Source organism: Ornithodoros turicata, unplaced genomic scaffold (assembly GCF_037126465.1).
Source record: "Ornithodoros turicata isolate Travis unplaced genomic scaffold, ASM3712646v1 Chromosome44, whole genome shotgun sequence".
NCBI classification, from domain to species: domain Eukaryota; kingdom Metazoa; phylum Arthropoda; class Arachnida; order Ixodida; family Argasidae; genus Ornithodoros; species Ornithodoros turicata.
The window spans coordinates 770,477-796,174 of record NW_026999374.1 but is presented as its reverse complement, the minus strand read 5'-3'; the positions used below and the strand labels follow the sequence as shown (position 1 = coordinate 796,174).

At 46.3% G+C, this 25,698-nt stretch overlaps 2 protein-coding genes across 9 annotated transcripts in view; one reads left to right on the top strand and one right to left on the bottom strand.

Annotated features, from left to right (window-relative positions):
- Positions 1–11,413, bottom strand: part of LOC135374144 (uncharacterized) — a 33,908-nt gene extending 22,495 nt beyond the window's left edge. For 2 of the 5 annotated variants that reach the window (XR_010416777.1, XR_010416776.1), the window contains exons 1-4: positions 11,395–11,413; positions 10,928–11,015; positions 9,199–9,323; positions 8,960–9,055 (exon numbers count right to left, since the gene is read on the bottom strand). The gene's annotated coding sequence lies outside the window, so the exon portion shown is untranslated. Of the gene's footprint in view, positions 1–8,959; positions 9,056–9,198; positions 9,324–10,927; positions 11,019–11,394 lie in introns of those variants that run through there. The other 3 variants (XM_064607166.1, XM_064607168.1, XM_064607167.1) reach the window with 3 other exon arrangements.
- The window catches only part of LOC135374143 (zinc finger protein 883-like), a 28,359-nt gene continuing 13,747 nt past the window's right edge, over positions 11,087–25,698 (top strand). For 2 of the 4 annotated variants that reach the window (XM_064607165.1, XM_064607164.1), the window contains exon 1: positions 11,087–11,516. In XM_064607165.1, the coding sequence (XP_064463235.1) occupies positions 11,381–11,516 (136 nt within the window). In that variant the 5' untranslated portion in view covers positions 11,087–11,380. The remainder of the gene's footprint in view (positions 11,517–25,698) is intronic. The other 2 variants (XR_010416774.1, XM_064607163.1) reach the window with 1 other exon arrangement.

The window sequence follows — 25,698 nt, the reverse complement described above, 5'->3', positions numbered from 1 at the left end:
CCCACCCGCTTCCGCGCCTTTTTTGCTCGCAGGTGTAGCCTCAGACAACGAATGTATAGCATAGAAAGGGTCATGTATTACATAAGCCTGGAGGTGATGTTGAGTGGTCTCACTTATTATTTTAAAAGAGCAGTGGCAGTTACTGTAATTCTAATGACCATGATGAGCCTTTGGGGTGAAAATCGTTAATATGCGGGGTGCTTTTTTGTTGAATTTTAATGAGAGAATCAATGTCATTAAGAGTAGGACAAAGGATATAATCTTGCGATTCAATAAATAATAGGAGTCTTTGCCGGTGTCTTCTTCTTCAGACAGGATGTGATGACGTCACGCAGTCTGTAGCATTGCGTTGACTGTTACTGAAAAAAGTGTAGCAAAATGGTGTGTATTCCCCTGGACAGATTTATGATGAGCACTGTTTTTGAATAAGAGGAGTGGCGTGTGCTTAGAAATAGTTTGATGCTGGTTTCCTTCTTTGTTTCTTTTCGCTTTTTCCCCCTTGTCTGACAAACATGTGCTGACATGCCTGGGCTTGTTCTGACATGCTTTCCTTCTGCATGTAGTTTTTTTCTTTTTGTACAAGGCATATTCTTGACGATAGTGCTGCCTTGAATGGGAGTAGAGCTATTCTTAATAATTTTGGATTCATTTAGTTCAGAGAGTAACCGCGAGGGGGACAGGTGTGTGACTTTATGTCTTGCTGAACCTTTTTTTTTTTCCTGTACAGTAAGACTTTGGGAATGAATGCTACAATCTCCTCTTGTCTATGGTGTTTTTCTGCAATAGTTCCCTACGCAATCATTATAGTAGAATAAAGGAAATAATCTAGGGATAGTGATTCGATAAATAACAGGTGCCCTGTCTAGAGCGTACGCGTCCTTGAGCCACGCACCTGCATGATGACCGCATACCGAGAGACTATTGTTTCAGGTTGACCTTGTCTAGAGCAGCATTAGTGGAAAAAAACTGTGTAGCCGTGAGACAATAGGATGACGTTACGACCAATGAGAACGGCCTGCAGGGGGCGCAAGGATTCACTTCTCTCTTGGACACTGACGGGTCTCGACACGCAAATTCTGCTCCTGGTGTTGGCCGTCAGTGGAAGAGCGTAGCTTCGGTGGGGTTCTGTCTGCCTCTGATGGGGTGCGGATGTGTGGTTCGTCACTGGTGAATGGTGTTCGACGATGCAGGTGGATTTTGTGACGAGCGGATTTAAAATGGGGGAATGCTGTGAACGGGAAAAATGACGGTGAGTGCCTTTTTCACTCTGTTCAAGTGTTTGTTTTCCTCTGTTGCCCAGCATCGTACGATTTGTCCTGACGTGTCCTGATATGCCCCGATATGCATGCTTTCCTTTGTTGACGCTTAGTATTTTTTTCTTTTTTGACAAGGAACATTGTCGTCTTGACGATAGTGCTGCCCCGAGTTCTGCGCGCGTTGATTTGTTGAGTGCCTAGTCCTCTTATTAGCCATTGATGGAGTTACATGTTAGGATGTTTTGTTCTTTTGCAAGTCTCATTTAGTAAGACTTTGGAATTCCTACGATCAGTTTTCATGCATGGTGCTCTTCTGCAATAGTTTCCTATGCAATCGTTATAGAAGAATAAAGGAAATAATCTTGGGATAGTGATTCAATAAATAATAGGTCCCCTGTCTAGAGCGCACGCGTCCTTGAGCCACGCAGGTGCATGATGACGTCATACCGTGGCTTCACTGCAGATTGACCAAAGGAGCATTAGTGGAAAAAAACAGTGTAGCCCTGAGACCATAGGATGATGTCTGGACCAATGAGAACTGCCAGCAGGGGGCGCAGGAATGCTCTTCTCACTTAGCCTCACGACCAATGAGAACGGCCAGCAGGGGGCGCAGGAATGCTCTTCTCTCTTAGCCTCTCGCAGGTGGCGGTAGGAGGCGCGCGCATGCGTAGCACCCGTAGAGTGGCGCTTACGTCAGTCCACCTCTGGCTCTCGTTGGGAGAAGACGTGCGGTCGTTCGCTCCGTCGTCACTTGATCCCTGGCTGTCGACGAGAGCAGTCGCATCGGTCTGCGCTCCTGCTGTGGTGAGGTGATTTGTTGCGTAACTAATGCTGTCGTCAACTTGTTCCGCTTTGTTTGCGATTTTCGTGCCAGTGCTGGTTGCTGTTGTCCGGGCATTCCCGCCATTTTCTATCTCTTCTGCCTTGGGACCGGGAGTAGCGCTGGCGTGATTCTTAATAATTTTGTTGTGAGATTAGTTGAGAAAGTAACCGCTAGGGGGTGCAGCTGCGGGGCTTTATACGAGGCCAAAAAAGCATTACGAGTCAGGTTTCTGCCTGCCTCTCGGATGGAGCAGTCGCATGGGTTCTGCGCTCCTGTTCTGGTGGGCTCATTTGTTGTGTAACTAATTGTTTTTTCTTGTTAGCTATTGATGGTTTGCATACTCCTTGCTTTCCCTAGCCTCTGTATTACGAGTGTTTTTCTCCTTTGCAATGTCCAGAGCTGTCCTAACTTGCACCAGACATGCCATGTTGACGTCACAGCTGACGTCACAGGATGTGCGGAACTGGTGCTGCGATGCTTTGCAACCTGCCTCTGTGCTCCGTCGCCCAGCGACGGTCAGCGGCCGTTCCGGGCCGCTTTCTTCAAGATGACGTCGTTGATCTTCAACTAAACTCCTTCTCTCCACTCTATCTCTATCTTTTTATTTTATTTTCTACCTATTTTTTTATTTTTTATCAGCTCAACTAGCCCACAACTCACACAGTGGTCTGGACACGTCCTAGATGCGCCCCAATTAGTGTAATGACTCCCTGAATGATCCTGATTAATGTGGGGGGTCCCAATTAGCTCTAATTGCTCATTAATGGCGTCCAGGCCACTGTGTGAGTTGTGGGCCAGTTGAGCTGATCCCATACTACTAACCGCAAGTTCAATTTCTTCCGTCTTACTGTTGTACCTTGAACTGTTGAGTCAGCTCTGTCCTCAGAGCTGAGTTTGTTACAATACTTCATGTTCCAGCATAACTATTAGAGTGTTTGTAATAAATTATGCTACCGAAACGAGTGTGTGACTGGATTACTGAACGATCGGGTGACCTGCATGCCCCGTGCTTAGGCTATGCAAGTTTCATGCACGGAACTTTTAAAATAGTTGCTGTTGTTAAGTAAATCCAAATACTTCTACCATTTAATACCGTTCGTGAATAGGCCAAGCCACAGTCTTTGCCCCCCCCCCCCAAAAAAAAAACCTTTTCGTGCAGTATGTGTCTGTTGTCGGCGATATACTTTGAGCAACGATCAAACCGCTGACGACACATCGTCAGACAGTGTCTGTCTTCCGATTTTGTCATCCAAATGTATCATACACAAGCGACATGTTGTCGAATTGCGTCTGTCGCTGTCGGTCGGCGCAGTGTCACAGCTGTGCTTTGCAATACAAAGTACGGTGACAAAGTCTGTCTTCCGTCGGCGCCGGCGCCATGTCAGTGTCGGTGTCGTGTCGGTCCAGTGCGACAGCGCCTTTAAAGTGAGACGGAGCGGAGCGTAACGATACGAATCGTCAGCCACCGCCGGTGAGTTCATAGTTCGACGGCATTCGGTGAAACGCGATGCGTCAGCAGCCGTTGGGGAGCAGAGCAATGCTCTACATCTGGCACCGGCCACCGAGCTGTGCACGGCGTGAGCTCTGGTGGGCTCGCGTTTCTCATGCAGGAAGGAAACACAAGGAGCGGCTCTCCGCGCCAGGCTAGCGTAGCCACCCTCTAGCGGTCGCTCGAGTCAACATCGCCCATTGCTTCCTGTTCACCACGTGATCCCCTCTAAAGTTTCGGTTTTGCGGTGCTTTGTTTCTCGCGCTGCTGTCCGTATGATTTTGCTTTTTGAAAGTAATTTATTGTGAAAACGTGAGCACCATCGTAGAAACGACCTATGGTAATGTGTTACGGCTACGGCTACGTGTTGTTCGTAAGTACACGGTCAGTTGTTTTACTTTTAGTCGCCCTTGTGTGTTGGAGTAATCTTGAATTGTTCATTTGGGACCTCAAACTGTGCCGCAGATTCATTTCATATCTTCTGTTGTTGTACAAATCTGGTTAATGGAACGGCATTCTTTTCCACTTAATCAAGGAACGTACATACGTTGGAAGTAACCGTTGCAACACGTGATGTTTCCAGTCCCGCGTACTCCTTTTGCGTTCTGCACACTGTTACTGGTCTTCTAATAGAACAGTAAACATTCGAATACACAGAAATAAAGCGCAGGCTCAACTTAATACTGCCATATAAGCTGTGACACAACTACAGCTCGCGTCGTCTGCTCTGCTGGCGCCATGCTGTCTGGAGGGTCACGTGAGCGGTAACGTGGTAGACAGGAGTATCCCAGAATACAATGCGAAGCCGGCTACGCTCGTCCCGATGGAAAACTGTCGGAACGGCCGCTCCTTGTGTTTCATTCCTCCATGGCATTTTCCATTATGGCGTCGCCCATTCTCATTGTCCTGGACTCTCTGCTAATTTGTTTTGCACACACCGGCCTTGTGACGTCACCCGCGGAAACTGGTCTAGAGAATACACGACCGATGGTCTATAGACGCGCGACTTTCTTCTTCAACTGAATGTGCACGTTGGGGGTCCCAACCCTATTACAGCAGTACAAGCAAACATGATGGGAAAACGGATTGTTTTACGTCAGATTCCAGCACGCGTGTACAGTTGCCAGGTATGACAGCTTTCCCTACACGAAGTGAGAAAACCTTTGATAGCTTTTTCGTTATACTATGAGCCCGGTGGGATTAAGATGAGGAAGAGTGGCGTAGCGATAGGTTCCTGTAAGCGCGGAGTGATGGCTGCGACGGGCGAAGACTACGTCTGACTCTAAACCAGCTTCTAAAACGCCGGTGCTTGTCAACGCTGGTGCGGGCGCCTAAGAGCTGCGTTCCAAAATGACACACATTTAGCCACCATGAGTTTGTGACATCATGGCATTCTTCCTGACCCACATGAAAATGAAGGGAAGCGAATTCGACCCGCACATTTAGATATGGGGAAAACAATCGCTTAAATGTGCAAAGACTAAACGCCTACGGGAATACTGTAGAAGTGTTTTTTTTTTTTTTTCGCGCATTTCTCCGCAATCGCGAATTTAAGTTCCCGCGAATAACTCTGGCCATATCAGGGCAAAAATAGTGCCGCGTTCCTACGCTGTACCGTGATTACCTTGACCCTTTCTACTCCATGCAGCATAGAAAGTTGAAGCAAGCCGCAGAAGAATGGTTTCTCCCTTCATGCAAAATGTAAAGAAATGAAAATTGATGACGCTTTTGTTACCCCTACAAACACATTGCACTGTACACGTATATCCCACCACCCACCCTCTCTTTAGTTCCTTACTTCCATGGTGATAATGAATGAGAACTGGCTGACCTGCAGTACTATGGCCTCCTGCAGGGTCCCAAAAAGGCCATTGTACGGGGCATTTTCTCTCATGTGAGGAGAATAAAGGGACTTACGGAGAACGCCGCCATCCCCGTGAACAACAGATGTCTTAGTAAAAGTCCAGACACGAGCTGTGTATTTTCTCATCGGTGCGACACCCTAGCGGCGAGGGTCACAGCCCAATCTGCCGAATCCCAGTTCGTCGAATGCGGATTATCTTTGAGGGGAAAGGTCAACCCCTTTCGGCAAGCTGGGAAATGATATAGGAGCTTTTCGGCGAGTTGGGTATGGTGGAAAATGACCTGTAGATAGGAAACGTGCGAGAATCGTTGAATCCCTTAGTGAACAGTGGCTGGAGAACTAGAAATGATGTTGAAACATGACACCCACCAATCACAATATCATTAGCAATATTTATGACGAAAGCCACCGACTAGGGAACGTAGCGGCACATGCAGATAAGGCCACAGCTGAAAAGTTTAATAGGAAGACGATAAGTTTATCCACGGCCAGAGTAACAAAGGGGGACATATCTCTATCAAATTTCTCTTGTGTGTGACCTTTCTACGTTCCCTGGTCTTGGGGGTTTTTAGTATTGAATCGTCGCCACCAGCTCGCGTGTTTTCTCGACATTCTTTCATTAACAGTATGTGTGCTGTTTAGTAATTTGTTCATTTAGAGCAAGAAAACTATCTCTTCGAGGCACTTCAGTCCGTTAAATTTTCTGTGTTTTTTATTAAAATATTTTAAAGGTATTTTATTACGGCTTCAAGACCTAGAAGCCGTAAGCTCTGCGTCACTATTGTGACAGGTCCTATCGTAGTAACGTTGTGGCTGGCTATGAGGATGAATTACAGCGAAAGCGTAATGCTAGTCAACGCAATGAAAAGCCCCATGAGAGATGAACGTAGGAAGAACAGAACGTCCCACGAACAATCAAATTGGTTGGTTGACGACGTGTTAGTTACCGAGCGTTCTGCCTGCCGGTGCGGCGGAAGACAAGTTACACTGGGAGGGGGGCCTCTTCACGGGCACACCTGACGCAAGGCCCGAGGGTTGCCAACACCAGGAGACGTGAGGGGGGGAGGGGGGGGTGGCCGGGGCAGGACTCCGTAGTCTAGCATCCCCGGGGTCCGTAATTTCTCTCACCGGCACGGTCGGGGAGGACAGTGCTGCGGAGGGCAGTGCAGCACGGTGCTGGGAGGACAGTGCGCCCTGGGCCACCTTCATAGGGAACCTTACCGACATCTGAGGAGAACCCAGGGAAAACATACATCCAGACAGCGCAGTCGGGTCACCTCTCAATTTCGATGTGGAAGGCGATGGTCTAAGTCACGGTGGTAAGGTAAATTCGGCGAATTGGGAAGGGACATGTCGATCATTCGGCCAGTCGAACCAGCACATTTGGAGGTCAAGGGATTACGGCTGTCTCCCGGCCTTCAATGCATTCGGCGAGTTGGGATTCGGCAGATTGGGAGGACACGAGCGGCAAGAAGGGCAGCTGGCCAAATCAGGCCAGTGCACTGCCTCAGAGGGGGTGGACGACTCCGCTCTTAGCGACACACAGCGGTAGTTTCGTTATGGTGCCCGCAAAGTGTGTTGGATTTAACTGTTGTGCTCGCCAATAGCACGTGATTGTTAAGACCGGCAGCTCGCCTCTATCACCGTCATAACAAGGATGAATCGTGGTGGCAACACTTTACGGTGTATTGCTTTTATTGGAAAGATGTGATATGTAGACAAGAGAAAGAAAGATATCTTGTAAACAGCTGCTTTATTATGGAACTCCCCAAGCAGCCCAATGCACTGAAAGTCGAGTGCAATAGCGGGTGGAAGGTATGTCTGTTATCAGTGCTCTTTAGTTTCACGAATCTGTTCAAGGCCTTCCACCTACCACTCGACTTTCAGTACACTGTGCTGCTTGGGTCAGTGGTGACCGGCTAATAAACAATTGACGCTGACATTGATGATTGATTGATTGCAATCCAACTCACTTCACGGGTACATACAAAAGTATTAATACCGAAACTACCGCAGTGTGTCGCTAAGAGAGCAGTCGTCCACCCCTGTGAGGCAGTGAACTGGCCTCATTTCGCCAGTTCCCGCTAGCCGCTAGGGTGTCGTGCCGCGGTGAAAGTACACAGCTCGCGTGTTCCGTAAACTTTTGTCGTGACCTGTACGGGCCGAAATATGCCCGGGTATTGAACGCGGCACGATATGCAAGGGCAAAACATTCAGGAAAACCTGTGCCGCAAATTTAAGTTCTCGCGAATCACTCCTCAAAGCAGCTTTGTTCGCAAACGCAAAAATATCTTCCAGGCGAAAAAAAAAAAAAAAAACTACAATAATAGTATAGGTACAAGTTCCCCGGTCTCATATTTTGGCGGAGCGCGTTTTGTCGTCACGCGCCTAACCTATTGGTGTGTACGAGTTCTACAGTGGTGTACAAGAGTGCCACAGTATTTTTATGAAAGTTCCACGTTATGTTCCTCATTTTATGATCGAGGTATCATATACGATATTTTGTGACCTAGCTAAAACCTGAACACAAACAAGGTCCCATAACTTGAAGATAAAGTTTCGTGTGAAGTGGAGCCAGGACATGAGAGCTGTATCGACACGAGCGAACTCTTGCGGGTGGTTAAAAAAATGCTAAAATTCGTGTCAACCTTGTGCGAACTAGGTGGATCAATGTTGTCAGACGTGTGGCAGATCGCGCAAACTATGACGGTGCACTTCTCAAAACATAGAAATCAACTTCATGATACTTCACACGTAGAAGCAACACTTTGAGAGAACACAGTGTGGATACATGGATTTCAATGACATAAGTACAGTAGAGTTCCCAATACTACAGGCTGAGGAAACCTGAGCGATGGGCGACAAAGAAAACAAACACGACATGGCTGTGTCGCCCATCGCAGAGGCTTGATCAAGTTGGGGTTACTCCAACAGCTAGTCTGCATCTCCGTCATAATATGTATAGGTCCTGAAGACACGTGACTTATTCCGTTGTTTGGTCTGGCAACCCAGGAGTGTCCGAAGGGGGATTCAGGAGGAATGAAATCGATACTTTCTAGATGCGGACGTATAAAGAAGGAATACGGAACGATTGATTGATTGATCGAATGGTAAAGGCAAAAATGTAGATGCTAGTCCCAAAGCAGTCGAGACTGGTTACTCCAGGACGCATTATTCGGGACTCGTTTATCAGTAAAGTAAATTTGTCTTTTAAACTTTATTTTCTGCGAGTTTATTGGCACGTCGTAGATACACACCATCTACTTTGAAAAGTTTGCTTTCAAAGTTAGATTTATGAGATCCATTTCTCAATTTAGTCTATTTTACATTGTTTACTTCAGCGTCGTCCCATTGTTCCTATTATGGGTTCTGTATCAAGGTCGACTACTGTATCGCTTTACGAAGGAACCTGTGACGTCAGCAGACATTGATTTTGTTCTCTATCTTGGCAGGGAGGCGCAAGACTCCAATTTTGAACAGATCAGAAGACGAAATAACATTCTGAATGACAGAAGGACAGAACTTACCTTATTCGATGTTATAGAAGTGTACAAGCGTCGCAGTTCCCCTGGGTGCCCTTGGTTGGATGAGAGAGTGTCGTCGAATGACTCAACGAATACCTGCTATGCCAAAGTAAAAAAATAAAGAAATAAATGTCGAGGGAATGCGAGCGTGACCAAGGTCACAGGGACCAACTATGCTATGTGATGTGCTCACTGCAACATCGCCACCACGGAGCCTATAGTAGTATTAGAGTCTCACATACCTTTGTTGGACATCACGTGATGTTTGTCCAAGTACCCCGCGGATCACGTGTCAGTCTTTAGACCCTCCACTGATGGTTTCCTGGTTCGTCGTCATGGGCTTTCCAAGGTCAGACCAATGTCCCTCCTGTAACGTGCCACGCGACTTAAAAACTGCCCTGATGATCTGCCATCGTTAGAGATGACACGTGACGTCACAAGCGTGGCGGAAAGCGCCTTGTCTCAAATTCCATATAAGGCCATCTCCATGCTTTGTAATTACATACTTCCCTTGACGTTCCAAGATGTATGTGGTAGAAAGCATGCTACGAAACGATGATTGGTAGACGGTCGAGGTTCACTTTAAGATAAGGGATAATACCAAAACTAGCATAGTGGTTAGGATGATCGCTTCGCCACGCCGAGACTGGGAGGTGACACGGGTTCGAACCCTGTCACTGGTTGTGCTCTCTGAGGTTTTCCCTGGGTTTTCCCAGGACTTTCCAGACGAATTGCCCCACAGTTCCCTCTGAAGTCGGCCCAGGACGCACATTAACCCTCCTGTCCCCAACTCCTTCCTGCTGTCCTCTCTCCATCTGTCCATGTCTGTACTCCGCTCATAGTCACAGTGTCTTCGCGGCGCTCACACGGAATTCAAATAACAATATCTCAAAAAGATAATAACAATTGCGTTAAATATTCTGGCAACAAAAGACGTTTCATAAGGTCATCCTCATAAACTGTAAAAGATCTCATAAACTGTCCATAATCTTTTAAATGCCCCTCTCCCATGTCTGTAATATTCTAGAGCTTTAATTCCTCCTCAAAACAAACCGCTCATAGCCGTCTTGTTGGTAGACATATCCTTCACGTGGACATTACGTTTATATTCACGAACGACCGTTACAATTGTAATAGCTTACACTTGACAAACTGCACCATGATACGCATTAATTAAGCTAGAAGAGAAAATGATTATATATTAGGATATCTTATCCCCTATGTGAGCAACACATCCACACAGTCGCTCCACGGTGACTAAGAAAGAGATAAGGTTCTAGAGGGTACTTCACGTGATGCCTTCATGGGTTCTTATCAGTTGTTTTTCTGCCTGCGGACCACCCAAGGTGACTTTTCCTAGCGCGGACATCATTAAACTACACTTTATTTAACGAACAATGAGAAAAAGCCGACAGCAATTGTTCAGAAAGACACCACCAGACACGAGAAGGGATGGCAAGTGAGATTGTTCCCCACTGCGGATGCTACACATCGCGTGAGACGATAAGAGGGCAATGATGGGCGAACTACGCAGATATTTAGGGATACTAGCATCAATGACGAACATTCGAATTAACCGTAACACACACCCCGAAAAAAGAAAAAGAAAAGGCAGACGGCACAAATAGGTGGGAATTCTTAGCGATCATCGGTGAGAGTGACGCTTTATATTAATCCAAGGAGAAGCAAGGGCACGCTTCTGTGATCTCTAGAGAACTTAAGTAACACTTTCCGGACGCAGCGTAGGTTATTTACTATGACGACTCAGCTTAATACATAATAAGCCGCATAGGAGTTAGTGGATCAGCAAAGATAGACACAAGAAAATCCCGCTTCTAAAAATACGCTATACAGTTCATAAAAAACAATTTACAAACACAGTGAGAACAGTAAAAATAATCGCAACCACACATTCAAACGCTACAACGCAGCATAAATAATAGTGAAAAATATTCGCACTGGGGATCTCACCTTACACTGGACTTCCAGTGATGTTCAGTTGAAGAGATGGAGGTCCACTGATCACCTGGCGGAGTCTGAAGCGACGCATATGGGAAACCTGCTTATGTGGAAGGCAGATAAGGCGTTATCTTTCACCGCGCCTTTGTTTGTCGTGCGAGTAAGTGTCACCTCCTGGTGTGGGAATGTGGGTTTAGAGTAGCACTGAAGGAATAGAGTTACACCACTAAGTGCAAGAAGCACGTAAATCATAAATCGTCGCTTAACTGGTAGGGTAGTATAGTATAGAAGTATGACATAGTTTACTATTGTTGTGTGATAACAGTCAAAGTTAGCACAGGTATGTTATGTGCGCAGAAGGTAGATAAGCTGCCTGTTTTGCTGTGTGCGCGTCTTTTGTTGGCTGCGCTTCACTCATGCTGCTGCCGGGTCCAGCGCTCGGTATGAGCAGAATAAAAGTATGCTATGCTGCTACTCACCCTCTCGTGGATTAGACAACAATTGGCGACGAGCTGGACGTACACGATCCACCATCTCCGGGAAGAATTCTCACGGCAGTACAGTAACAACTTCGAGGGATATGGCAACACGCATTGCTCAAGTAGGTTCCCTGTAGTCTTTTGATGAGTCTACTAGTGACTGACAGCGTATGAAGAAAAACTTCAGTCCTATTTGAATGTCAACCGCATTCAGGATGACAACAAGGTCGACGCCGTCGTTAGTATTATCGGGCCAAAAACATACGCACTTTTGAAGTCTCTCACAAGCCCGGACGCTCTTTGTAAAAAGAAGTTTAAAGAGATACTGCAGTTACTGCGGGAGCGCCTACACCCCGAAGCCTCATGTCATTGGTGAACGAGCGAAATTCCACAAACGTACTCAGCTAGACGGCGAAATCATTAAGGATTTTGCTGCAGCGTTACGGAAGCTTGCTGAAACTTGTAATTTCGGCGCATTTTTGGACGAGTCCCTGAGGGACAGGTTTGTTTGTTGGGCTACAGCGTGTGGAAATTCAAAGGGTCTTATTTACGAAAGACAAGAACCTAACATTTCGGAAGGCAATTGATAAGGCGCAAGCATTAGAAAGCGCGTCCCGTAATGCCACAGCTACGCATGCCAAAGAAGATAGTACGGAAGGACTGCTTCAGATGAAAGAATCTAATCTAACGGTGTTCAAGGTGCGCATCCACCAAACACTCATCGCAAGCGTGCCCGTTCTTATCGGCTGTCTGTTTCCATTGTAAGAAGAAAGGCCATATCTCACGAGCTTGTAGGTTGAGAACGAGTACTATGGTGGGCTAGAAAGACTGGTGTGCTTACCGCCATATCCAATACATGGAATGCGCGACGCCCCTGTTTTGAAGCCAAGCTGAAGCCAAGCTCTGGTGCTATGCGCTCGCTGCGAACCAAGCGGGTTCTCGTTGAACTAGTCCAGCATATTCCGTGTGTGACGGTGTATGTGTGCTTGACTATTTTTATAGCGAATATATTTGGACTAGCACTACGTTGGTTTGCCGCACTGACTGTTTACTAGCATCCGCAGTTCTTTGTAGCTAAACCACGTCACATTTGCTATCGTCACGTCTGCCTAGCCGACGATCCCTGCAAGCGAAAGATATTGGAATGTTGCGAAGCACGTGACCGCATGCCTTATCTTCGTTGGATGATGACAGACGGGTCGAAAAACAAAACGAAGAGCGGCTACTGCGTCCGAGAGCTCGCCTCCTTGATGGTTTCTTTCGCTTCGTTCTTTCTTTTCAGCCTAGATTATGAAGTTGCTGTGTACAGGAAGCTGGGAACATTTTGTCACGGAACATAAACCGATGGTAGATTGTTAAACTAAATTGTCATTTAGCTAAACTATGGCGCTTTCTATGCAGTGTACCTCGCCACACATCTTAGTTGTTACGTAATTATTTTGCTCCTTGTGTAACTATATAAAGGAACATGGTATCGGCCATAGAACACGAAATTGTAGCACCGCAGTAGTATTCTCTCTGCACGCACGGTATTACTGTTGACCAGCAGAACGGCCGAGTCATATACTATATATATATAGGTACTAACAAAATATGAGGCAGACAACGAAGATGTAGGAAGTAGAAAAAGGGGGAGTTATTTATTTACTAGTGGAAAGTTAAGGGGGAAGTCAACGTTGCGGCGGAAGCTCCGCCTTCGTCAGGACTGAAGAATGACAAATGACACTTGGAGTTTTATACAGTGCTACAATGACGTCACAATCGGGGGGTCGCGCCAGCTGGCGGCCGTCAGCAGGTCAAGTACAAGGAAGTGGTTGAGTCATGTCCGGTGAAGAGGTCATAGTCCGGGAGGTGGGATGGGATCCAAGGTCTGTGGACTGTCCCAAGCAGCACAATGTACTGAAAGTCGAGTGCAATAGGGGTGGACGGTATGTGTCTTATCAATGTTCTTTAGTTTCATCAGTCTGTTCAAGGCCTTCCACCTACCCGTCCACCCCTATTGCACTCGACTTTCAGTACATTTTGCTGGTTGGGGTTGTTCTGCAAAGAAAAGGGGAACAAGCAGCAGTACACTATCTAAGCAGATAAGTTTCTTATTGTTGACAGTACACCGGGGTCCTCGTTTATGATAGATTGGAATTTGTAGATAAGGTAAGATTCGCGCTGTTCTCGGCACCGGTCGGAACTGAAGTTTGTTTGAAGAAGGAAAATTGAAACATCGTTAATTGAATGCCCTGGCTGGCTAAAATGGCGTGAAACTGGAAGATTCGGTTTTTTCGTCACGTCCGATCGGTGATTGTTAAATCTGATTCTGAATGCGGTTTTTTGTCTGGCCCACGTACTGTGCTTGGCATGCGTTACATTGAAGGAGATAGATAACGTTGGACGAATTACAGTCTAGGTTTGCTCTAATTGTCACTCTGAAGTGAGAACTAGTACTTTCGGCTATGGTGGTGTTTTGCATTGATTTGCATATTTGACATCTGCGGCCTTCACATGGGTGACAACCCATTGGTGAATCATTTGGTTCGTTGATTTTAGAATGAACTAAGCTATCTAGCAGATTGCTTGCGCGCCTGTAGGTGACAGGAAGTGCCTGCGGAAAAATTTCCTTTGTGCGCTCGGATTGCTGAAGTATGCTATAGTGTCGATTCAGTATACCCTTAATGTCTGGGATATTTCCAGCAAATGTTACGATCAGGTTGATAGCGTCCTCTTTTGTGCCATTTTTTCGCGTACCGAATAGTGACTGGCGCTCTATTTTTCGGGCCCTGTTGAGAGCGTCTTTCACAAGGTTCGGTGGAAAATGGCGGTCAACGAATGTTTGTTGCAACTGATTTAGATTCCTGTCAAGATCGTCATCGTTCGAGCAGATTTTCCTGCACCGAAGGGCTTGGCTGTAAGGGATGGCAAGCTTTGTATGCCGTGGGTGACAGCTATGAAAGGACAAATACTGTTGGGAGTCAGTGGGCTTCCGGAATAGGTCGGTGCTTAGAACTCCGTCTTGTAGTCTTACCTGAACATCTAGGAAGTTAACAGTTGCAGTTGAATACGTGTGGGTGAACTTAATAGTGGGATGAAATTGGTTGAGATCATTTATGAATTCTATGAGGTCCCTTTCAGAATGTGGCCAGATCATAAATATATCATCCAGGTAGCGTTTGTAAAGTGCCGGCTTTCACTCACGTCCTTCCAGAAATTTTTCTTCCAGAGTTCCCATGAATATATTTGCACAAGTAGGTGCCATTTTAGTGCCCATAGCCGTGCCGCTGATTTGGAGGTAGTGCTGACTGTCAAATTCGAAGTTATTGTTTTTAAGGATTAGGTTTACTAGCTTGGACAGGGTAAGTGGGTCGATAGAACTGTGTCCGGCGTATCTAGAAAAAGCTGTCTCAACTGCAATAATGCCGTCTTCGTGGGGAATATTAGTGTAGAGAGACAAGACATCTAATGTAACTAGGAAACTTGATGTAGGGGGCTGGCACTGATTTAGTATTTGAAGGAAATGGTTAGTGTCCTTGATGTAGGACGGTAGTTGTGGGGGTATGTCTTTGAGGACGTGATCTACAAAGCTGGATATCTTTTCTGTGGCTGTACCATTGCAAGACACAATTGGCCTGCCAGGATTTCCTTCTTTATGAATCTTTGGCAGCATGTAGAACCTGCCCGGTGTGGAATTTCGGGGAAGAAGGTATTCGTAGAGCGTCGCGTCGATCTCTTTCTTACTTTTTAGGGCTTTTAGTTCTTTCGTGATGCTCGCAACAATTCGTTCCGTGGGGTCGGCGTCCAGATTTTCATAAAATGAAGTGCAACTCAATTGTCGCAGACCCTCGTTAATATAATCTTGCCTATTCATTACAACAATTGCGCCACCCTTATCTGCTCTTTTGATAACAATTTCCTTACAATGCTTGAGTTCAGAAAGACTCTGTTGTTCTACTGGGGTCAAATTTGACTTGGGACTGCGGCTAGAAGACGCGTTGTATGCGGTAATGATATCTTTCTGGACAGCTTTTATGTACATATCGAGAGCTCTGTCGCGGTTGGGTTCTGGGATAAAGTGAGAAGGTTGTCTGAAGGGGTTAGCATTGTGACCGGGCTTTTCATGAAAATATTCTTTAAGACGCATACGCCGAGCGAAGTTCTCCAAATCCAAATGAAGTTGATATTCGTTTACGTAACTGGTGTTGGGACAGAACGAGAGACCACGGTTAAGGAGTGGGAGCTCCGATTCGGTAAGTGAGTGGGACGATAGGTTAACTACATTATGAGATGGGACGAGTGAGCTTGCGCGAGCTGGGGGGTCTGTATAATTGTCTTGGGAACAATGGGGTAAAGCCCTTGCACTGGGAGACCGAGACTCTGTGTCACATTCCGTTAAGAGATTAGGATCAATATTGTCCCTGGTTAGTTTTTTACGTTTGGTTGTCAGGATGTTGTTTTCTTTTTTTCTGGTGGATTGTGACAATTCAGAACGGTGACTATCTGATAAGCTAACTGTTTCGTTAATGACCTGCGCTTCGCGTGCAAGCTCCTCATTTACTTTGTCGCAGTGGGATATCAAGATATCAATTAATGTAGAGGAAGTACTATGTAGAATGCTGTTCCACTTCTCCTGAAGTTGGTCATTGAGGGGAAAAGTTGGTTTAAGATTGATCACCAGCCATTTGGGAATTTTGTTCTCCGATTTATAGAGTTGCATAGCATCGCGATGAGATTTGTATCGCACGGATTTATCAGTGATCTCTCTTAGTCTAAAGAACGCCCTGGCACTGGGAGATGGCTCGGTACTAAGGTCAGAAGAAGTATTCTCACCGTCGGTCAGTCAATCCTGGTGCTGGTGGCTCGGCATGCGTTGAGGGCGTCGTCGATCCAAGGAGGCTGCTCGTAAGCCTACTCGTAACTCCTCCTTCCGGTTCCAGACTGGCAAGATGGGGATATCGTCATTAAATAGGGGTACAGAGTATCGCAGACTATCCTTGCCTTTGCTGACCAAGAGCGAGGGAAGCTACGCCTCCTGGATGCCGGCCAATAGGAAGGCGTGGAGGTCAGGCACTTACCAAGCCTCTGCTCTCGCTTAAGAGATGGCGCAGCTTTACCGTTGGCTCTAGTTGGTTCGTGTGTGTCGCAAGGCTTCTGCCATAGCGCACCAATCTAGCCAATGGCTTCGCAGTCCGTCAACATGAAAACGACCACTGGAATGTTATGGAGACATCGTTATCTGCAGCCAGAAAATGTAAAGTAGCGAATATATAATTCACAGTTTGTATTTAGATATAGTTATTGTTTTATGGTGTGGAGTACTACCACCGCCAGGAACATAAATGTAGTATCTGTCCTGCAAAGAAGAGCCTCGAAAATTATTGCTGGCTCGCGTTATCTTGTGCATTCCAGAGAGGTTCTTAAGTGCTATAACATTATGCCAATTTCAGAGTTTTTTAATTATAAATTGACATTAACGTATTTCCTAAGTGTTCGTAATAATCGTGCCGAATTCTGGGATTTGCGTAATCTTCGGAAACGTTCTTGTTCCTATCAGCTTACAGACGTACAATTTGATGTACCGATATCTAGAAGTAAGTACAAGAAACAGTCTCTACAGTACATGTCATCGTCTTTGTTCAATCAGTTTATAGATGCGTCAGTAGAAACTTTCTTGTTTTCTAAGCGGGAATTTTTCGATTTGATCCAGGAATTAAGTGAATTTCTATTTTTCACGTGCTTCTTCTGTGTAATTTCTCTATAATGCTGTCGTATGATGTATTCCTCGGAGCAGAGTCTTCGCCAGGCCTTCTCGTCAAGATGCTGCATTAATCCACCGAATGCGACTGGATGTGGCCTTCACAGCTCAGTGGCGTTACCGCTTGAGACAAGTCGACTCTCCCACCTGCTGCCACTGTGGTGCTCTTGAGGATCTGGAGCACATTCTTCTTCATTGCCCCCACTATACCAACCTTCCCGAACTGCACTCTCAGAGTACCTTAGTCAGCTGGACTCTCGCCCCTTCTCCCTATCGAAATTGCTCGGTCACTGGCCCAATCCAGCCCAGCAACGATCTGCGCTCAAAGCTCTTTTGACTTCGATGGTTATTGTGAAGGGGCTCGTTATTTTATTCCCCACATCCCCACCAGCAATGGAGTAGAGTATCGCCTCTGGCAATGAACCTCCCCACTCTACTTCTGAAAATAAAGTTGTTGTTGTTGTTAGGCCCTCTGGCTTTTTACTCGCTCCCATCCCAAAGGAAATAACATTGAAATATGCACTAACCATATCCGAAATATGCACTAATAGCCTGAATAGACACGTACAGGATGTCTCAGCTAAATGCAAACATATCTTTTAAAACTATGACGGTGAAAGAGCACACTACCGCATCTCTCGTCCTGGGAAAACGTTAAAAGAAAAAAGAACGTCTTGCGCTTTTTGTCTAAACATTTAGGTCTGCTGATTCCAGGTGAGCGGCAATCATTTGCGGGTTCTTGACTTCGAACGGTGAACTGAAAAATGCTGATCATGAAAGAACTGATGTTCTGAGGCTGGAACAACATAGAAGGGACAAATACATACAAAGCTTTCTATGTTGTTCCAGCCTCAGAACATCAGTTCTTTCATGTCCAACAGTTGCCGCTTGCGTCGATCCCGTCGTATGAATGTGTGTATGAGAGAGCAAAAATGTAAGAGTGAAAGGAGGATGAGTGAGAGAGAGTGGCTGGTTTGTCCCTTCAGATGACGCACCCTGGAAGTGGCTGAGAAGGCGTGTTAGCTTAGCTCAATTGGTAGAGCCCTGGACCGGCAATCCAGAAAATGTGGGTTCGAGTCCTACAGCTAGCTAACCTTTTCAGTGACTTTCACCTTTCATTGAAAAATGCTGTTGATTCACCCATAAGAAATCAAAGTTTGTTTTCATGAGTGCATTTCCCAGGCGGAACCTGGATGTAAAACATTCTGGGAAAACGTTGTGCAGTGCACGTTCCTTGTCGCGTAATTTTTCTACAGAGAATCGTAGTAGCGCTAACGTTCCCTTCTTTGCCGTCGGTCGGTCACCGAGGAAAGTGCGGTATATCTACGCAGTGCGGGCCACGCGTTGAAATTCTATGTGTGACCTACGTTAATCTGAAGTGGAAGCTTTGCATTCCACATTCTATAACCATATACTTAGCGTTGGAGTTCCATTCCATGCGCCGTGTGTGTTGCCTGGGACGTGCAGACTGCTACGTCGATCACGTTCCTCCAGAATACTCACAGATATAGTTCCAAACTGAAGAAAGACAGATTATGTACGCTTGAGCTGAGCTTCACACATTTTCGCTTATCATGACACACTTGGGTATCCTCGTGTCAGCTTGTCACTTTCTTAAGGACATCGGATAACGTCTCAACTGTTGATTTTATCGTGTTATCATTATCCTTTCCTTACATATAGACTTTTACGCCACTTTACTGGGAAGCGGAGTTGAACTGGTCGTTTACATAATTAACAGCTTTGCAGTATCAATAGTTCAGCGGTTGACTGATAATATGCCATTACAATGTGATATCACCATCACCGACATTTAGGCTATTTCGGTTTTAAACAGGAGTCTCGGACTCGCTGAAAAAAAAAAAAAAAAGAGCGTGGCCACAAGGGAGCTGCCATCCGTTGGTCATGGAAGGTGTTGCCTTCCGTTGGCTTCTTCATTCCGCTAAACTTGACGTGTTCCTTTTCCAAATTCATCACTCGCTCTCTACATTCTGCGCACTATGTGGGTATCTCATGTCTTTGTTAAACAAATAGGCAGTGAATATTTTCGCACTACATCACTCGCTTCTGTGCTGTCGTCACATTATTATCGCGAAACTGGACAGACCAGAGCATGGAATGGTGAGTGGTTTCGTTTTCGCCATTTCCGGTTCCCGTTGGCGCGCAGAGCAGCATGGAGATGTCGGTTTACCGCACTGATCTCTATAGTATAGGCTGGATCGCGCATAGGGTGGTCCACAGCGTGGTCACCGGCCGCCATATTGGTGGGCCCATCGCATCCTGTCGTCTGCATTTAGTTCAAGCGGTGCTGCCCGTATTTTTTAAAAATTTCCTTTAAATTAAAGGGCATGTCATGCCAGTTTGGTGCAGCTTTGAGTACACTTCACGCGGACAGAGAAGGAGGGATAATTTTTCGCAGGTAAGCTCTTTATTTTGAAGAAAACTCTATTTATTCGTATTGCGTGCATCTGACAACTCGGACTTGTTTGCATTGCTACTTCGCTGGTGCCATTGCGTACTAAGAAAGTATGTGTGGCTGCTCCTACAAATCTCAAGACCATGTATTTTCTATAAACAATGCGCTTGTGCTTGCAGGTTCCCCTCACAGTCGCTCAGCCGTGCCGAAGAACCGGATGCAGAACCTACGCCAATATGCCAATTTGTTCCACTGTTCTTTTAATCTGTGAGGTACGATGGAAGCAAATAAACTGCTGCGTTAACCTCGCATGTGCAGTCGCTCCTACAGCGTGTGTGATATGTCATGCATGTGCATGCTCTTCGTGCACAGCGCTTCGAATTTCTGCAATGAAATACGCTGACAGCTGAACTTCTGCAAAGCACTCGTGACAATAACGTTATTTTAAGATGAGGAATGGGGAGTTTCATTGCCAGGGTCCATACTCCACCTAGTGGTGCTAGTGGTGATGTGGTGAATAAAATAACGAGCCACACCACACAAAAACCGAACAACAAACGAAAAGAAACAAAAAATATAAAATCGGAAGTACCTTACAATAACAAACAGCGTGAAACCTTTCTGAGTAAAAATAATTAATTTTATAGGTTGACATTCACCAAATTCACCATCATGCGTATGTGCCCTGTGCACGACAGTTACGACCCCCGATTCGCAATACAGGGAGCGGAGAAGAAAAAGAAAGCAATTACCATTAAAAACTAGAGGAACACGGCTGAAGCACGTTTGGAATACATCAGCACACTGATTCCTAAGAAAGATGCGTGCTAATCAGCAATGAGGAGCGTTTAGAGCGCAATAAATACTCCAAATCAAATCGCTCCCCATTGTTTCCTATGGGAGAGCCGGCGCCAGTGGGCCCTCCAACATGGCGGCCGGTTGCCGCACCTCTCTCCCACGAGCTCCTCTCCTATGCACGATCCAGCCCTTATACACAGAGATCAGTGGTTTACTGTGTGTATTCGTCTTTGGATTATTGTTGTCTTCGGAAATACGTGCCTACATTTGTTACGATGCATAACGATTTATTGATTTCGCTCGCAGAGCAAACAAACGCCACTTCAACGCGTCATAGGCGGTAAACATCTTCATGTGTGTTAGTCGAAAGCAAAGGGATGGCGGTGTCGCATGTAATCTCATAGATAAAATATGATTCACGTTTGATATGACAACGTTTACCTTGCGATTCCGGTAGCACTACTGAATTCTGCACGTATTCCGAAGGTTCGTACATCGGGACGTTGTTCCATCCGCCGGAAGCTGCCGTTTACGCAATGGTCCAGGGAAAATGGCGGGCGCCCAAACCACGTGATCCCCAGGAGCCACTCACAGCGTCTCTGCTGGCCAGCGCGGGAAAAAAGCTGGAGCCCAGTGCGCATGCGCAGACCGACCTCCTTTCCCAACCTCCTTCCCCTTCTCTCCTCGGGTTTTTCGTCTCTCCTCTCGTCCCCCCTATCCCCCCAGCCTCGTCCGTTTGTGGTTTGTCTTCGGCGCTTGCTGTCTTGCTGTAGAGCAACGATCATGCTGTCCCAAAGCAAACAATCAAAAAGCGATGGTGTATGACAAATCAACTTTATTTGTCCTCGGGAACTGCCTCGAAAAAGCTACAGTACATATCTTTTTACAACTTGTAACAGGCTTCACTGTTCACTGTTCTTGTGGAGCTTTAGGTGCTTCGACATCGAAGGGCAGTTCAAAAGCCAATGCTGAGCTGTGTGCGTCGTTGTTGCCGATGGCTGCGGTAGAACTAAAACAAAACAAAAAATATATTGATGATCCGTAACTCTGCACGAAAATCACTGCTATGATAGGTAATCGATCTTGATTTCGTATTTGAACACCAAGGCATTCGTCACGAATGTTCGTAGATCACAGTGAATGAACGGCTGCGACGCGCATGAGGGGCAGCTAGCATAACCACACATAATTTGATTAATGGCATATCAGAAACGTACAAGTTACGGCAATGCACTGCACAATGAAACGCCGCTAACGTACTGAGTGACTCGTAAATGTTGTACGTAATACACTTAACGTGATAAATCTGCATTACTTCCTTCAGTCACAAAAAAGTAATCAAATTTGTCTTACCGATCACCTGCAGTACGTCGGAAAGAGTGCAGACTTCCTCTCTGACGACTTCTGCATCCTTTGGAGGTGCAGGGATTCCATCACATGTTCGTCTTCCCGCTGTTGCGATGATGAGGTGGGTGTGCCATTCCGTTCTCACATTAGCAGTTCGCCACAATCTAAATCTAAAGCATTCAAAACTCTCAAACTACCCCCTAGCGTCTGCGTGCACAACGGTTGCAGTCCGAGAGAACACGCGTGGCCGGACAGACGCGATGTCTCCTGTCGTTTTTCTCTTTCCTCCGTTGTTCGGCTGCTTCCGTTGAGCGGTTCGCGCGTTCGGATGCTCGCTCCTCAGTCAAATGACTTTCGCCCAATCAGCGCAAAGGAAACTGACGCCAGTTTTTTAGACCAATGAGCATCCAAATATTTATACATATATTGCGCAGCCAATCAGAGATCGTTAGCGTACGCGCGCCGGTGGCGACATTATTTTGGAGGCGGTGCGTTTCGCTTTAGAGCCGGCGGCTGGCCAGGGGCAGTCCTCCTCAGGTAACCGAGGATGCGGCTGTAGAGTATGCACCACTACGCCAACCGGCTTGACAACGTCTACGCCAACCGGACAACGTTGCAAGCTCATTGGCCTAGACTGTGCGTGCGCTCCGATTAGTCGACAATGTTTTGAAATCGCATTTTTTGTGCGCGCACGTGTGTGCAGCGTCCCGGCAGCAGTTTCAACAGTTTCAGCATAGTTTCGAAATAGCACGCATCGGCCGGCACGGCGTCCGTCGTCTTGTGGACCGTGTTTCGGTGATGTCAATCGGCAGAACAGTTTCTGATTCTACGCGTGTTGTGCTGTTCCTGGACACGATTATTATCCCACGTACAGTCTATCAACTACGGAACTGGGGTGCTTAGTGGGTTGGAGAGTGAAGAACGCGTTCGGGCGCCGTTGGATTTTGAAGGCTGACAACAAAGACAGAATTTCGATTACGTGCCACACAAGTGCTTTCCGTTCTGCAAGCAACGAAAGAAGATGCTCATCATAAAATCGGCGTCCTCTTGTGTTCCGTGTTTCAGTGATGTCAATCGGCAGAACAGTTTGTAGAAGTGTTCGCTGGTTTATTCATGCGTCGATGTGATTCAATGTGTACTGTTCCTGGACATGACTATTATCCCACGAATAGTCTATCAACTCTGGAACTGGAATGCTCCGTGAGTTGTAGCGGTTTGAGAGTGAAAAATACGCTCGGGCTGTGTCGGATTTCGAGGGGTGTTCGTTTTGCTTCAAGTTCGAACTTAGTTACAGTGCGTGAACAACGCAATGGACTTTGTATCACAGTGCACCTATGTATCAGATCTCCGAATCAATGCTTTGTGTCAAATAAATATTTCTTTTAGATAAAAGAAGTTATTTTGAATATTGGGCAACGGCGATGGGCGTGAAATCCGGTAGAAGTCGATGGTAGCCAGAACCGGCCGAAAGCTCAGCCAAAGTTAAGGCTCCTGATTGGCCGACAGGCACTGCGTAATTTCTACAACGTTGCACTCTCATTGGTCATGTGGCCAGTGTTGTGTGAATTATCTTAAACTATGGGCTCTATGGGGAGCTGTTGCAGCCTGCCAGGGGCGCGAAGCTGTAGAAATATATTGTAGCTGAAAACTCACGTGACCTCTGGAGCTGGGCCAATGACTGAGGACTAGCCACCCTATTTCTTCTATTATGTCGCGCGCGGATGACGTAAATGACGTGTCATCCGTTTTTCTCTCATTACTTTCCTCCTCTCTGCTCTGTTCCCTTCTCCCCCCCTCCCTTTTCTTGTTCCTTTTTTTTTCTTGCATTCACTGTTTTTTTTTCGCGTTTGTCGGAATGCTGTGGGAGTCAGTGGAATACGACGGAGCCTCGGTTCTTTTTGTCACATGAGGTATTTTATTGCGCAACATCCGGTTATGCAAGCAAGACGTACACAGCATGGCTGCGGCAACGAAAACAACATGACATTAATATTGCTCCGGAATTTGCTTGAAGACGCCTGATAATGTCGGACTGCCTCTTGCAAGGACTGCTACTGAAGACTTGAGCTGCCTGCAAGATGAAAATTAGTATCAGATATACAGCTATGCATGTGAAAGTTGCGATGCAAATAGAAAGAATAAAGATGCTATTAAACGCGAAAAATAAGAACGGTGGTATGGTTGGGAGAAGCTCGCAGCCATGGGTTGTGATGAGCGACCTTAGTAGAAAAAATACCTTTTATTGCGCTACTTCACAATTATATATTCAGGCCGAATAGCCTGACAAACTTTGCTTTGGCACTACGGACAGAACACCTGCTAAGTCAACGTCGGACGAAACGACCGAAATCACCGAGAATCACACTTACAGTACGGTCATACCGTTATACAGTACGACGTGAGCGGGTATTTAATAGTAACATTTAGATGATATTGCTTCACGAAAAGAAGTCTAGTCTACCATCCTATCTGCAAAGCTATTCTATCTCGGTCACAGCGTATTCCGGTCCCGATTTACGGTAACTGTTAAGCAACTTATTCGCAATACACAAAGCGAATGTGGTGTTGTAAGGCATCAAGCAATGACAAACGACTTACCTGTCGGCAGTCGTTGACCAGGTATCGGGTACGAGGCGTTCGGACGGTCGAATAGTTTCTACACCAAGAAGCAAAGCAGAAATGTTGCGCAGGCGTCTTCCCTGGTAGCTGTGACTGTTCGAGGACATTTACATGATACAGCTTGCGTTTTTCAGCAAGAAAAATCAGAACTCAAAGTCCAACCCAACTGCTGCACAACACGGGCCATCCGCACCGGATGCCGGCGACTCCGTGGACGTCGGTTCCAGCCGGCACAGCCGACGCGCTGTCGCCTGTTTAAGCGCTCGCGCACAAATTTGAAAACGCTGTATAAAGACAGCACGCACTGTGCTCGCACCACCATTCTGATCAATACGTGGAAAACGCCATATGTGCAGAGGAGGCACAGTAAGCCGGTTTCGCCGCCGCGCAAATAGTGTCGCCACTGGCATTTCCCACCAAATTCCGGCTATTTACTTTCCATTGGCTCCGGTCTCCCACGTGACCCTTCTCGATCATGATTGGCTGAGGCTCATTTAACCGGTGGATTCGCCCGCGTTCGTTTCTCCGAGGCGCCGACCCGTCTGACCGTTGTGTAGCTCGCGTCTGCCTATGTGAGCAGGCGGTGATTTCGTTTCGTGGATTTCGAAGATCTTCGAGCCATGGATGAACGCCTGAATGAAAGGTAAGCAGACAAACGTATGATGCATGTCAGTGATCAGACGTTTAATACTGTCGCCTAACTGTGTGCACCTTGCCCCGTATTACATCACTTTCTGCCGGTTAACAGTCATGATCTGGTTGATGATTCTGCGTGGCGTTGCTTCTTGCGTTTTGTTCCGCTGTTTGAATGTGTCTGATGCTTAATACACTGGTGTGCATGAAAAGGAAAACAGCGTGCATCGCGTACGCAGGGCTCCTCCAATTTTGGCATTAGTCGACATTAGACGCGTAACGCTAGCATGTCTTATAGAGCGTATTCAGCCAATTAACGTTGCCTGTGCTCCGGTTTACCATATCATTAACAGGTTCCCTTGTTTTTTGTTTTTTCATTCAGACACCGACAGCTGTTCGTGGCCGTGCGATCCGCGAGCATGTGGCCCCTGTCACCAGAAAATTCGACAGTCGTGCTGGGATGAAGCGGATGGCTTCTGCGACTCATCACGTGCTATAGATATGTATAATAATATCTACTTTCTCCAAACCAAATAGGTTCCCTTAAGGATTGTATAATATGATAGTCACGCTTTCTGTTGCTCGGCGCTATTTATTCTCTGTTTATTCTGCAGTATTCTGTAATAATCGTGTAGATTTACTTGCATTCAAATGTTGCTTCTTGTGTATATGTTTACCGTGTCAATAAATTTGTACATGTGAATTCCTACGTCTTCTGGATTTTCATTTTCTGCTTCCCGATAATAGTAGC